Below are 14117 nucleotides of genomic sequence, written 5' to 3' on the forward strand. Positions count from 1 at the left end.
TTTTCTTATTTATTATTTAGTACTTATTTTCGATTACAATTTAAAAAAATAAGTGGAACATAAGTGTAGCAGCCATCCTAAAGTTTCCAAGAAACCCTTGTTACTTGCGTTACGTTTTGTGGTTGTCCTGGATTCGCTTCTAGAATAGGCAAACTGTTTTCTTTGGTGTCCAATTGGCATCACTGTATATTCGAAGGTATGCTAGAATCCCGAAAATGTAAAAAAACTGACATACCACTTGTTTCCTTGGCTAAGCAACTATAGGTTCCACCAATATTTATAGTGTAGCGTAACCAATGTTTTGTCTTCAAAATGCCGATTGTTGCACACCTTTTGCACACCTTATTCAGAACTATCGAATAAAATACTTTTCAGTCGATGATATAATAAGGTATAAACAATTTTCAATAATGATCATAATCACATTTCATCCAGTGTTCATTTTTATATGACCGAGGAAAAATAAAAAACAGCAGTATTGTATTTTAAAGTTCATTCATTAAATTCCGTGTAGTACCTTTCAGTTATTCGGACCACTTTCAAAAAGTCTTGAATATTTTATGACAGTTTTTGAGTTAGTTTCAAACATTTTTTATTTGTTATATAATCGCCAAATATCTTAAACGAATTAAGATCAAGATTAAAGAAAACAGGATTAAAAATCTTCTGCGTCGGGTAAAAAATATAATTGTCCGAGTCCCATTCAGATGTATTCAGGCATAAGATTATAACAAGAGAGTGCACTTTATAAAATATGTAGTAGGTAGTCAGTTAGGGAATCAGAAGACACAAACAAGATGATGATAAATAGCATTTCACAATGATCCTCAGGCAGGGAGGGATCTTCAACTGGATTTAGAGAAAGTATACAAAACTTTGATACGTTAAATTTTGATGCCAAACAGGGCCTTCGTTCAAGTCCTGACACATTGATACTGTTATTCCAAGAAGTCGGTAATACTTTTATGGATATTTAGTTATGAAAATTCGTTGAACACTTTTATGAAACGTCCTAGTTTGTATAAGATAGTATATCGTAGGTGAACAAAGATTGGAAAACACAACACCAAATAAAAGAGATCTTCAATAGGAAATATTAAGATGCAAAGCATGTTTGAATGTTCTTTAATAGACATTTTTTGTAGAAGAGTCTATGTTTCTTGCTGTATCTTGGGTATTTAACCTTCAACAATCTGAAAATCGAAAAAAGTTATATCAGTAGAGAATCTGTTAAAGTATAATAAAGTGAAAACTGAAAAGTTCGTTCCGAAAAGTTATTGCATAATAAAAACTACGTAAAAATAAATTTAACTACTTAGCTTTCTCAAAACGTTTCGGAAATTTATCCCTTTCCGTTCTCAAAACTCAAAATATTCACTTGAATGTTCTTGTGACGTCTGTCAAGAAACAGTTTTCATCTGAGGTGCTTTCTGCAAGTCAGTTTTTTGGGTTTTGAGAATGGAACGAAATTACTTTCCGAAACGTTAGCCGTTGTGAAAAGACTAATTATTAAACTTGAATTTTTTCAATTATTCATATTATTTGTAGTCAAAATTTGTGAATACAAAAAGTTACTGCCTTATTGGACTTTTCAGTGGTTTATATTACGCAGTAACTTTATGGGGTGAACTTTTCAATTTGCTCGTTATCACATTTCAGCATATTCTCCATTGATTTAGCTTCATTTATTTTTCAGATGTGGAAGGCTAAATGATTAAAAAACAGACCAATCAATTTTTAAATGTTTTTCCAAATGGTAATAGAAAAGATGAGTAGTCAAATCGAGTGTATTTGGTTTTCACCATATTGTTAAAGTCTGTTCCGATATTACTTTCATTCTCCTTATTTATCAATTGCATCTTGATTATCTATTCGTTTTATTCGTTTTGTGTAAAATTTCTTTTTACAATTCAATAAGAAAGTTGTCATCCACTTTGAAAAAACCGATAATACCGATTGATAATGTGAAAAAGTAGTTATAAATTGAAGATATCCTTTATGTAATGTACGCAAGTTCATTAAAACAGAAGTCGCATGATATAGATATAAAATGCATTCAGATCCATCGAAGCATTTTGTAATATCGGAGAATCACTATTGAGAAATGGAATACCCGAACGGATACCTATTTGGAGGATTATTTATTTTTAATATCTTGTTGCATGAATCATTAAACTTTCTAAAGATCCTCTTAAGGATTATCTAGATGTAACTGTTTCAAGATGGCATGTTGTCAAATTCATCTCATTTAAATGTATACAACGCGCTGTCTCTGAGTTTCATCTTGCATGGTAATGTGCACCTTTAGCATTATCAGGTGATCTTCTAGACGTATTATGTATTGGAAAAGGTATGACTGTTTATTTTGGTCTGCCTTCCTTTTAATGAAGTCACTAAACTTTTTTTAATTACCATAATTATGCAAATCTTTTTAAATGTAATTGTAAGATTTTACATGCTTACATTCAACTTTTATTCGATTCATTACACAGTTTCGGAGTTATTTTCTAGTCTCGTGTCTACCACTATGACTAGTTTCAACCAGACATGACAATTGTTCTAAAATAGAATAACAGTTTTTTGCCTTTCTTTTTCAGTTCGTTGATTAAGGCACTGAAAGTAATTAATAGTTATATTTATAAGAGAAATACGCACAAGCGTAACTGCGAAATCGGATTTGCAAAAATGGCACACGAACGTTGTGGTTTAGAGAAAAACCCATTGCCGTTTGTTAGGGGCATCTGGCTAATTATATACAAGAATTATATTAATGACTAGTGCTTTCAATAGATTACACCTAAAAGAAACTGAATATAAAAATAAGATATCAGGAATTTACAGAAATGTGTCACATGTGATATTGTATAGAGCACAATCATTGAAATACTTTTCAATTTTTCATAAATATGATTTTCGGCAACGACATGTTGTGCACAAATATTTATTTCAAAAATAATGACATTGTTTTGTGAAAACTGTATACACTGTTGATCTTCCTTCTCCGGTAGCTTTGTATTTCAGTTATTAAATAGTTTTCCATTTTTTGGAATCACACGTGAAAAGATAAGACCTCGTTAGTCCTTGGCTCACACAATCTTCGACTGCTGAGGGTTGCGACAGCTGGTTAACGGAAAAACATATTTTGAACACATTCAAACATAACTTCGTTTGTTGTTGTCTAATCAACAAGTTCAAAAATATGAAAAATAGAGATAAAGGTCCTAAAAATATGAACGACAGCTCATTCGATTCGAAATCACCTCTAGAAAAATGATTTTGAAGGATTTTGGTGCAGGTAAAAAATTGCAATTGTTATTAACAAAATAAGATTTAAAAAAATGGTATTTAGTTTTTCGTTAATAACTCAAAAAATATTAATATTCAAGCAATTTTGAAAAGAGCTCGTTAAAGAGGAGGAAATTTTCGATAAAAAAGTCCTGACCCCCGAAACTCTTATCTCCATTATTTATAATATTAATTTGACATTGAAAATAGGGTTTCGCACGGCTGTTACGGCATGTGCGCGCTGCCGCTAAAGAGAGCTTATCAAAAGAAATAATTTTTTTTGTAACATAAAATGTCATTTTAAAAATTTGAAAAAATCTAGTATCTTCTTAACACTTAACACTAAAAAAAGTTATTCAATTGTTAACTAACAAATTTTTTCCCAATCTCCGTTGGCATAAATAATGGGATGAAAGGTATAAATAATTGGCCTATAAATTTTAAACTTCGTGGAGCCCTTTGATATATAAACTTCATACGATCCTGCGATAAAAGTTCATAAAAATTTATTAATTTGTTAATTATGATTTTTTATAACTATTGCAAAATGAAATATCTAAAAATTGTTGATAATTTTTTTTTCAATTGATATTAAGCTATGTCTGTTTTCACATTAAACAATGGCAGTTATTAACATAGGATATGAATTTTTCACGTAATTTGTTTATTAAATTGTTTTAAACAGATAGAGACATTCAATATTTTTGAAAAACATTTTAAAGCTAATTTGTTATCTAGAGATAATTATGATTTAAAAAAATTTTTCCTTAATTTTAATTTTTAATTAATTGTTTAAATAATTAGTTAAGAAATAATTTTGCTTTTAAAAATGATAATTCACACTGTTAAATAGTTTGGCAAAAAAAATGTTAATCATTATTTAATTGTTTATTAGTTTAACAATTTGTTATGAACAAATATTGACCAACGTTATATTTTTTTCTGAAGCATAAAAAAATTATAAAAACAGCTATATATAAAAAAGTGTCACGACGCAAAACACACCAAGTTATGGTCTGCGAAAGGCCAAGTTCTTGTGATCGATGAGAAATCGACTGCCTTGGATTATCCTGCACACAGCGGCAATATTTTCGGCAGATCTTGCGTTTCGTCGAAGTACGGGTGTTGATCGATCGTTTACTGAACCAGTGGACTCAAATTTATCCACCACATTACGAATACTCTTCTCGGTAGGACGATTATGGCGACTGTATAATGGGAGAAGTGCGCGGTACGTTGCCCGAACAGAACAACCATTTTGATAAAATAATTTTATTATTTGCATGGAGATCCGTTCATGGTGATTTATCAAAACAGACTGAACAACTGACAACTAATTTGACAGATGCAGCTTCAACAAGATGGCCATTTCGTTTTGTAGTCCCTATTGGAAGAACCTATATTTGCTAGTACCTATCATTCAAGCAACTTATTCGAACGCAGTTGGCCGATTAGCTATAAAAACATCGAAATTTTCTTGTGCAAAATACCAATAGAACTCACAAATGACCATGATTTAAATGGCTCTTCATGAGCTTTTAGGATGGAAAAAAGTGTTATTTTGATATTGAATGTTAGTTCAAACTACAGCTTTAGGATATATCTTCTGAACCAATTGAGATAGAGACATGATTCGAGAATCAAACCGTAAAATGGTGTTTACCTAACATACTGATCAAAAAATAATTCCTTCATAGTCTTGAATGAATTTACAGGACCTTCAGTCAATAGTGTAAAAAACCTATAACATTTATTCGAGAGAAATAATATATTCGAGTGTCATTGTATTGTGAGGAATATTACTGGAATTTTATCCCAACATCATACCGTTATTTTTTTAACACCTCGACACGTGTTTCAATCCTCTTGAAAGATGATCACTTGATGTTAAAAATAACGGTTTGGTGTTGGGATAAAACAGTAATACAAGCAATACAGTAACACAAGTACTGTATTGTGAGCTTTTCACTGAACAGTTTACAAAACTGCAACCCGTGCCTCAGGAGTATTCATAAACTGTGGTTTTGTGAATTGTTCAGTGAAAATCTCATGAATTTTCATCTGTATCGACCAGTTATATGTTTAAAATATGTTTTTCCGTTGACCAGCTGTCACAACCCTCAGAAGTTGAAAGTTGTGCGAGATAAGGACTAACGAGGTCTTATCTTTTAACGTGTGATTGTTAACACGGGTTGGACGATATCGAGTGAAAATCGATATTTCAGCCTGCAGCTTGAACCACTGACTCGCACATCGGTCGATTGAGAGAGTGAACAAAGCACCTACGTCGAACCGCCCGGCTACCGACCTACCATTATATATCTTGAGGGGAAGAGGTCACACCATTGACATTAAGATGCACTCCAAGTTACCTGTTCCAATGCCAAATTCTATAAAATGAAAGATCAATGTAATCGAACATCTGAAAGTGTATTTTGACATTGAATACTCCATTGAGAGTGGCTCAGAAGTTGCATTAGCACTCATTGAATATTGTCATCACAACTATCAATTTCTTGTTGTTCATCACACTAATCTACCAACCCATCTTGCATATTTATGGGTAATCACTATCGATCACTCACAACGTTTCGTGGCACGTATCTATAATTGCGAATTTGTTCATTGGCCCACTGAAATATCAATTCTCGATAAAACCTCGAAAATACGAGCGGTCAAATGCTGATGAGAATAAACATGAATAAAACAACACGCGTGTGCAAAAAGCGGGAGAGTACATCGCCCCAATCCTTGATTCCGTTGGTTGGCAGTTGTTGTGAAATAAGTTCACTTTAATCCTCAGCAATAACATTACGGCAATAATAACTACAAAGGGATGTTACGCTATAATCTACATATCATATGAAAGATCGAAAAGGGCTGAAAATGAACGGGAATGAAAGATACCACCAATCGTGAGATAGTATTTGCCAAATTCACCTTTATGTGCAGGAATTCAACAAAGGGTCTTGGCTTTGAAAACAATTTTAGTCGTTTAAAGGAATAGAACGCTCACAAATTATGTTTGCGGTGAGTTTATACCAGCCCTCTTTGCATACAACAATAAAAAATCTAACATTTGGCTCAAGTGCCCAAGGGTTATGTAGTTTTGTGGTTGGGTGTGTAGGGTGCTGAATTCAAACATTAATATTTTGGTGGCTTCCAACCACATGAAAAATTTAATTGAATGTCCAGTTTATTCTACAGGACTGCTATTTTAATTGAAACGAAAGTGTGGAAAGTGTCCTCACAACAGTAATAGTGTATTGTATACTGTGTTTTCTAAGATGGTGCATTATTTATTTATATACGTGGTTAATTAGTAGTAATTAATAAGTGGTATGCTTATTAAAGTTTAAGAATGTTCAACACTATACTCCAATCACACTTTTCAATCATCTCACTTATTCTACTGTCACCTTATTTACTTGCACTATTTCGCTATAATTTAAAAGGAACTCTTTTCCGTCGATGCTTTCGATATACAACTTTCGAATACCCTTGTATATTTACCATGGACGTGACAATATATGAAGGTAACAAGTGGGCCAATAATAATTCGTCACGTCTTTTTTTTTCAACAGAAAGTTTGTTTTTAGTGCTAGGTAGTTTGAAAACTGCACTGAACTGAAATTTGAAAAAATTCTTAATTCTCCAGGACAGAAGTGAAGCATATCAATTGCCAAAAGTCTGTATATTTGTTCGAATACGGTTGAAAATGATGAGTGTTCCAAATTTGAACTTCCATTTTCTTTAAAAGTGTAGACACCTTACGAAGACGTCATCTATGGGATAGCCAGAAGACTCACATCAAGAATATTAATGATAAGCGAAGCACCTAATGCCAAGCTTAAACAAGCGGCATTGGTTTAATCAAGTTGCCATGCAGTGAAAGCTACAGAGAAAAAGAGAAGAAGAATATCGTTCAGCGTTTAATATCGAAGCTTACTAAGGACCGCCTTTGGGAGCCTCGTTTACCACTGATAATCGTGGATTGAATCTTCTGATATTCTCATAGATGGCGTCTTGGGGAAGCTGTCCATTCTTAATTATTAAGCTCAGGCTTCTACAATGATATTAGAGTCCACCAATGCATTCGTGGTTCAATCTAGCAGCACTGATGATACCTACTACAGGTCGATCTTGTCATAAAAGGGCAAAAAAACAATGGGTTCATGGACATATTTTCTATGAACTAATTGAGACTCCTAACTGATTCCTCCGCTTTTCAACAATGCAAATAAATTTAATCTGAGAAAACTATTTTTCTAGTACAACCAACCTTTCTCCAGAAAATTGTAGGATTATTGAATCGCTCAAGTGATATAACATTTGATATCTGAAATCTTTATTGTTTCAGAATGAAGTAGGCGATATTATAGAAAGTCCGCCGACTGAGGCCGGACATCCCTTACACCAACCTTACACCAACCTCCGTCATGGGTCTGATGTGGCGCGTTTTCCTTCTTCTAGCAGCAGCCCTTACGTATTTCCAAACCAAAGCTGAACAAGGTGAGTGTTATAAAATTCTCTTCACTTTTTTGTAATGCAATTATTTCGTTATAGGTAATTTTGATTTTTGAAGATACGTTTTTTTCGGTATCAATCTCATCGACTACTATGCTCAGTAGCTTCGTGTTATGTTATGTTAATAAACCCCTGAGCCACCTAGAGCATTATGGCTGGCAAAATCTACAGACATTCTCGCGAAAAAATTACAGTCGGGCATTTAATCACTGCTCCAATTCATCGCTATTTTTTGTCATTGAACATTTTTCTGTTGGCAAATTTAGAACACAAGTTTGTGACTAATTTGGTTCTGTTCCCTTTTATTAGAATAAACCGCCCTCATCACATAGATTAGTAGTCTAATTTTTGATAACTTATAATTTTTCATTATATAAGATCATATCATCTAATAAATTAATTCAAAAAATATTAAAAATACTTTGAAACTTTAAATTGCTCTCATACCTTTCAAATCAAAATCGTTCTTTACTCAGTCATTCGGTATTATTCACCATTTGGTATTGAGGAAAAAACTTTAATATGTTCTGTAGTATTTTTCTAACCAGTACCAAAAATGAATAGGCAACTTATATCAACAATGATGTTGGAAAATAATTTCAAAATAAGTGTTAAAGTTTTGTTAATACATTCTTATTAGAGGTCGTTGATGGATGAAAATTAGAGACGATTTCAAATTGTAAATCTCAGTTTGCTTTTGTAATATTCTTCACCAATTAAGACTCACCAGAAATAACGGTCGTTTTAGTAGGAAAACATATTTCTAATTTAATAATATTCATGGTATCTTAATATAAATATAATTGCGTAATTCTCAACCAACACAATTTGAACAAGTACTGAATAATTCTTTGTCAAGATTTCAATTTCTTTCCTCAATACAACTGCAAGAAATGTTTCGCAAATATATTAAAGGCAATTGATATATAGTATTTAAGAAAAATTACCAATCAAAATAACACGAAAAGTATATTTTGGATGTTACTAATAATGAATATAACAAATCTCTCATCATCAGATCAAGCTCGAATATTTCTATAGCCTAAATCAATCCATATTTAATATCAGACATTTCACAGATTGGTTTTTCATTCTTATTTTCACTCACCTAACATCCCTAAGATGTGATTTGCTGCTCCATACCGATGTTAATTTTATTTATTGTCCTTGCAGTTTTCGTATACATTCAAATATGACCACTCCTTTTGGATTTTTCCCATTACTTAGCTTTCTTTTTCGTAGTATTCCCCGTTTCTTTATCTTTGAGATATGTTCGCTATTCATAGTGTTCTTCTAAATAGAAGAAGGTAAATTGGGAATGGTCATTAAAAAAGTTTGTAAAAATGGTAAACTGGTCGCGTAAAATACCTTCCATATGGTTTCAGTATCTATTTGTTATTTAAATGATTATTATCGGTAAAGTTTTATCAAAATACATGCATTTATCTGAACAATTAGACGAGAAAAATACAAATTTGGAGATAGATGCATTTATTCTAACAACTTACCAAGATGCATATTTTCATCTTAACGAAAGCACGAGTATCAAAATACATAGATTCATCCCAACAACTAATGAAGATGCATACAAACACTGAAGCGGGTAAATGTTATTTACCTGCTGCAGATGATTGCAACCCTTTTACGCTTGCAGATAAAGAGGATATTTTTGCGTCCACTTTACCACCGACCATGTTAACAAATCCAAACAGTTTACAGTAATGAACTAATTATTTTACACTTTCGTTATATGCCATAACAAAATAATTCGTTACACCTCGAACACTTCTTCTAATGGTTATTCTTGTAATTTTTTTCTTCTATTTTACCGCTTTAGTTTTTTCATGTTTTATCAACTCAACACATTTCTCCTTTATGATGTTTTCTTTACAGGGAAAATTCAAACGGAACTCAAGAAAATAGTTTTTCTCAAATTGTATTTAGTGCCTTCTAAAACTAATTACCCTTTGGCTCTTTTTTATACCTTCCGAAGACTCTCAATTGAGAATACTTTTGTCCTAGAAGAAAGTACTGCCTGTATACTGGCATTACATTGGCTAATGCCGCTCAAAGGTAACATAATGACGACTTTTTTAATCCTTCAATAAATATATCTACTATCCACGGCAAGACTCTATTGAAATAAGGTCGTTACAAAAATAAATGGTTACAAGAGGTACTTTTCGAGGTAACAAAGGCTATAAATCTTTTATGGCCATTGTCGGGATATATTTTATGTGGGAGCTTAATCGCGTCAATCAACATACAATACAATTTGTGCGTTAAGATCTCGAACTGAATTCAAATTTATTGTTTTAATATTATGTAGATTCGACCTCTTCGGTTCCGAATGAGAGCCGGCAACTTGATTGTTATAAATAAATTAATATGGAAGACTAATGTTATCTTTATACTACTGACGTAATGGAAATTATGTCCTGTTTAAGTTACCTCACTATTAGTGACCCCTGTTGAGCTAGCAGAACCACTTCGAATTTTTACTTTTAGGCCATCAATTTTAGAATAATTTTGTACTCTATTCCAGAATTTTTTCTCTTCGTTTAACGGAGATAACGTGGGTTCTTCTAGTGAAAATCTCACAATAAAGTATTTCTTGAATACTTTATGGATTTTTATCAGTATCGATCGATTCCATCACATTGATTTTAAAGGTCATTAAGGTCATTTAGATTCCCGTTAGATTTGGAAAGAAAGGCGTATGTTCCTAATCAAAACTGATCGTTTGAAGTGAAATATTTAACTGAAATGTCAATAAGATATAATCCAATAATTTTGAGTAATATTATTAGCTATAATGATGCTTTGAAAAAAATATTTTTTTATCCAGTATTTTTATCCGAAATAGGATGTGCAGTTGTATAATGATAATGGTCTTTATTATTCCCAAGAAACAATAATGTTTTTAACAGAGATAAAATTTGAAATAATGATTGAATCAATTATTTAAATACTAGCACATCAATATATATACACACATATATAAACATAATTAAATTATAATAGTAATTACAAACAAAAACATATGTAATATGGAGGTCACAATTTCAATTAGAGGATATCGATTAATCAATCAAAACTGTGCTTTATTGTCCAAGAATAAGTACTTATTGACAAAGCGATGAGTGTAATAACTTGTGGTTCAACCCTTAGTGTTATATATATATATATATATATATATATATATATATATACATATATATATATATATAAATATAAATCAAATATAAATATGTATAGGTAAAATGTAAGTATATAATTAAAAATATAAAATAAAATTTATATATTAAAACGATTTTGTAATATAATTTTTAATAAAATAAAGGTTAAAGAAAGGGAAACAATGAGTTCAGTAAATTACAAATCAGTAAGGTTGGGTTAGATCGGTATGACACATACAAAATGCAGAGCTTACTTAAAATTAATAAAATAATAACACAGTAGAAATGTTTTATTGTAGTTTCTCTAGAAGATTATTATATATTTTAACTCTTAAATGAAATATTGATTTCTCCTCAAATTCGAATGTTGCTGATTTTTTCTAACAGAATGAATGAAACAACAAATTTTTAATTGAAAAATGAACTGAATATCTGAAAGATCATATATATATATATATATATATATATATATATATATATATATATATATATCAAAAACCGCGGACACGTGTTTCTGGCTATTGGCCTCATCATCAAGCTGCTGGAAAATAAATCCATGAAAATCAAAAAATAAATAGATAAGTACTTTTTGATCATTCCCATATTGATTTCAATTTAAGAGCCACCGGTAGACAGCTGTTTCAGCCTATTGGGCATCGTCAGTACTGGGCAGGCGGTCCTCGATTGAACACAAAATGAGAAAAACCTAGAAAGTACTTGACAAAAATAGCTGCGTAAACGCAAACATAAGTGGAACCACCTATTGGTGTGACACCCAAGTCAACTTGCCAAATGTTTATGTCAGTGTTGGTGGTTTGACCAATCAACCTACAACTGCGGTAGCAGAAATTTGGGAAGCTAACCTGAAATGCCATCGGAAAACGAATCCACATGTTTCTAGAAATGATATGAAATCTAGAAAGGTTAATGCAGTCAAGCTGCTGGCAAATAATTCCATGAAAATCAAAAAATAAATAAATAAGTACTTTTTGATCATTCCCGTATTGATTTCAATTTAAGAGCCACTCAAGTCAACTTGGCAAGTTGACTTGAATGTCATACCAATAGGTGGTTCCACTTATGTTTCGCTTGCGTTTACGCAGCTATTTTTATCAAGTACTTTCTTGGTTTTTCTCATTTTGTCTTGTTAGTCAGGGAAGCTATAGATTACGCTGTAGACGACCCCTCCCGATATAGAAGGCCCCGACACTCTGTCGAATAAGGCATCTATGTCCTCCGTTAACAGATGAATAATATCTTCATCCATCTCACCCCAGCTAGGTAGGGGTTTACAGCGAAGGGCGGTATGGATGTCTGAGGACTTTCATGCCATCATCAAACACCAGTCATGACCCGTTTGTCTTTCTGACAAACACCAGTTAAAAGGGAAAGGGAGCCAGGCTTCAACCTGAACAAAATCAAGATGGATAACGTCGTCGTCGTCATTTTGTCTTCAATCGAGGACCGCCTGCCCGGTACTGACGATGCCCAATAAGCTGAAACAGCTGTCTACCGGTGTCCTGAAAATTATGTATTTTGACAATATTTGATAATTTTGTTGTTGAAAACCAAATTTGTTTGTGTATAATGTATTGCTGATTCAAAAATCATATAAACATAATCATAATCTTAATTACTTATAGTACTCTACTTATTATTACATATTTGAGATGGTAATAACAGAGTTATTTTAAATTGTAAGGGGTATTTATACATAAAGATGTGGAAATCTTCCAACGAAAAGAAGAAATTATTCGATTTCAAAAAATTAATTCTATACAAATATGTGTACGTAGATCATGCAAAGTGGTACGTAGTTTTTGTTACAAACTGGAAGAAAAATCCGCCTCGAAACAGCTACAAAATACAGTTTTCCAAACATTCGTTCTGAAATTGTCACGTAATGAAATTTATTCGCTTTTTTATTAAATCCCAGCCATTCAGAACCAACTATACTTTTGGAAAAATTATTATTATTACTTTATTATTATGGAATATGGTTTAGTTCGATTCGCATTTAAAATATTTAAGGATTTAATCAAGACTATAGATTTTCAACCCAGATCAAAGGTGTTCAAGATATTCACAGCGCCTGATATCAACTGAATAAAAAATTTATTCATGAGTATGAGTGCGTGTGGGTTGTCATTTTTTATATGATCGATTCAACGGTTCCATTTATCATCTATAGATTTCTTAGACGAAGTGAATATTGTATATATTCGTAACAGTAAATTCATAATAGAGAAGCCATTATTGTGGGTTCGTTCGATATGCTAATCGATCGCTGCGAAGCATTTATTAATAAAAATATACATTGAAAACACCTCATTACAATTTCGATATTTTGTTCTGCTATATTTTATTCTAATGAGACTTTTGTACGAACTTTATCGATATAATAACTGTCAAACGGGACTATCCATCGTTATAATTATAATTTATTTCTGGGATATATTAGATTGAATAGGTTTCCATTTCGTTACGTTTGAAATATTCGTTTGTGATGATTTATGGCAATGTCAAGTACGAACATGTAATTTGATAAACTACTATTTGGCTAAAACGTCGAATAAATAATGATACCCAGCAGGAAACCATTGATTTCTTTGATCTTTTTAATAAATATACGTAGGAAACAAAATGTTTTCACAGCAATTGCTCAGTGGTATACCATTTTGAAAATTGTTATCGTAGTAGTTTGATGATAATGGGAATGATGACACGATTCTTTTAGTTATTCACTTACCCCACAGTATAGAATACTAGTCTTTGTTGCTGATCTCGGCGCACTGAAGGTCTGATATATTCATAAAGTTGTCATTTTTGACAACAAACTAAAAGGCGACTGATGTAGTTGAATCGATTATTATGTCGCTGGAATTGCAAAGGCTACTTCTCAAAAGCTTGGAACACTCTTCCGAACCAGAAAACTGTACACACCTCATCAACTTTTGATGCTGGATAAAGTTCAGATCAGACCTTCTTTTTTGGAGTATTGTTCTCATGTATGGATCTCCACCCCTAAGCATACCCTGAACCTGCTGAATTCCATCCAGAAAAAGGCATCCGCCTGATTGGAGATTTGTCTCTCTATAATACCTTCACGGGAGTTGTTCAAGTTTG

General features: G+C 32.2%; 1 protein-coding gene across 9 annotated transcripts in view; it reads left to right on the plus strand.

Moving 5' to 3' along the window:
* Positions 1-14117, plus strand: part of LOC111503476 (Eph receptor tyrosine kinase) — a 448678-nt gene that overhangs the window by 231477 nt on the left and 203084 nt on the right. For all 9 annotated transcript variants that reach the window (XM_074184068.1, XM_074184072.1, XM_074184067.1 and 6 more), the window contains one exon: positions 7646-7797. In XM_074184068.1, coding sequence (XP_074040169.1) covers positions 7725-7797 — 73 coding nt within the window. In that variant the 5' untranslated portion in view covers positions 7646-7724. The remainder of the gene's footprint in view (positions 1-7645; positions 7798-14117) is intronic.

Source organism: Leptinotarsa decemlineata, unplaced genomic scaffold, assembly GCF_025532065.1.
Source record: "Leptinotarsa decemlineata unplaced genomic scaffold, Ldec_3_MD MMD2_tig00026354_RagTag_RagTag, whole genome shotgun sequence".
NCBI lineage: Eukaryota > Metazoa > Arthropoda > Insecta > Coleoptera > Chrysomelidae > Leptinotarsa > Leptinotarsa decemlineata.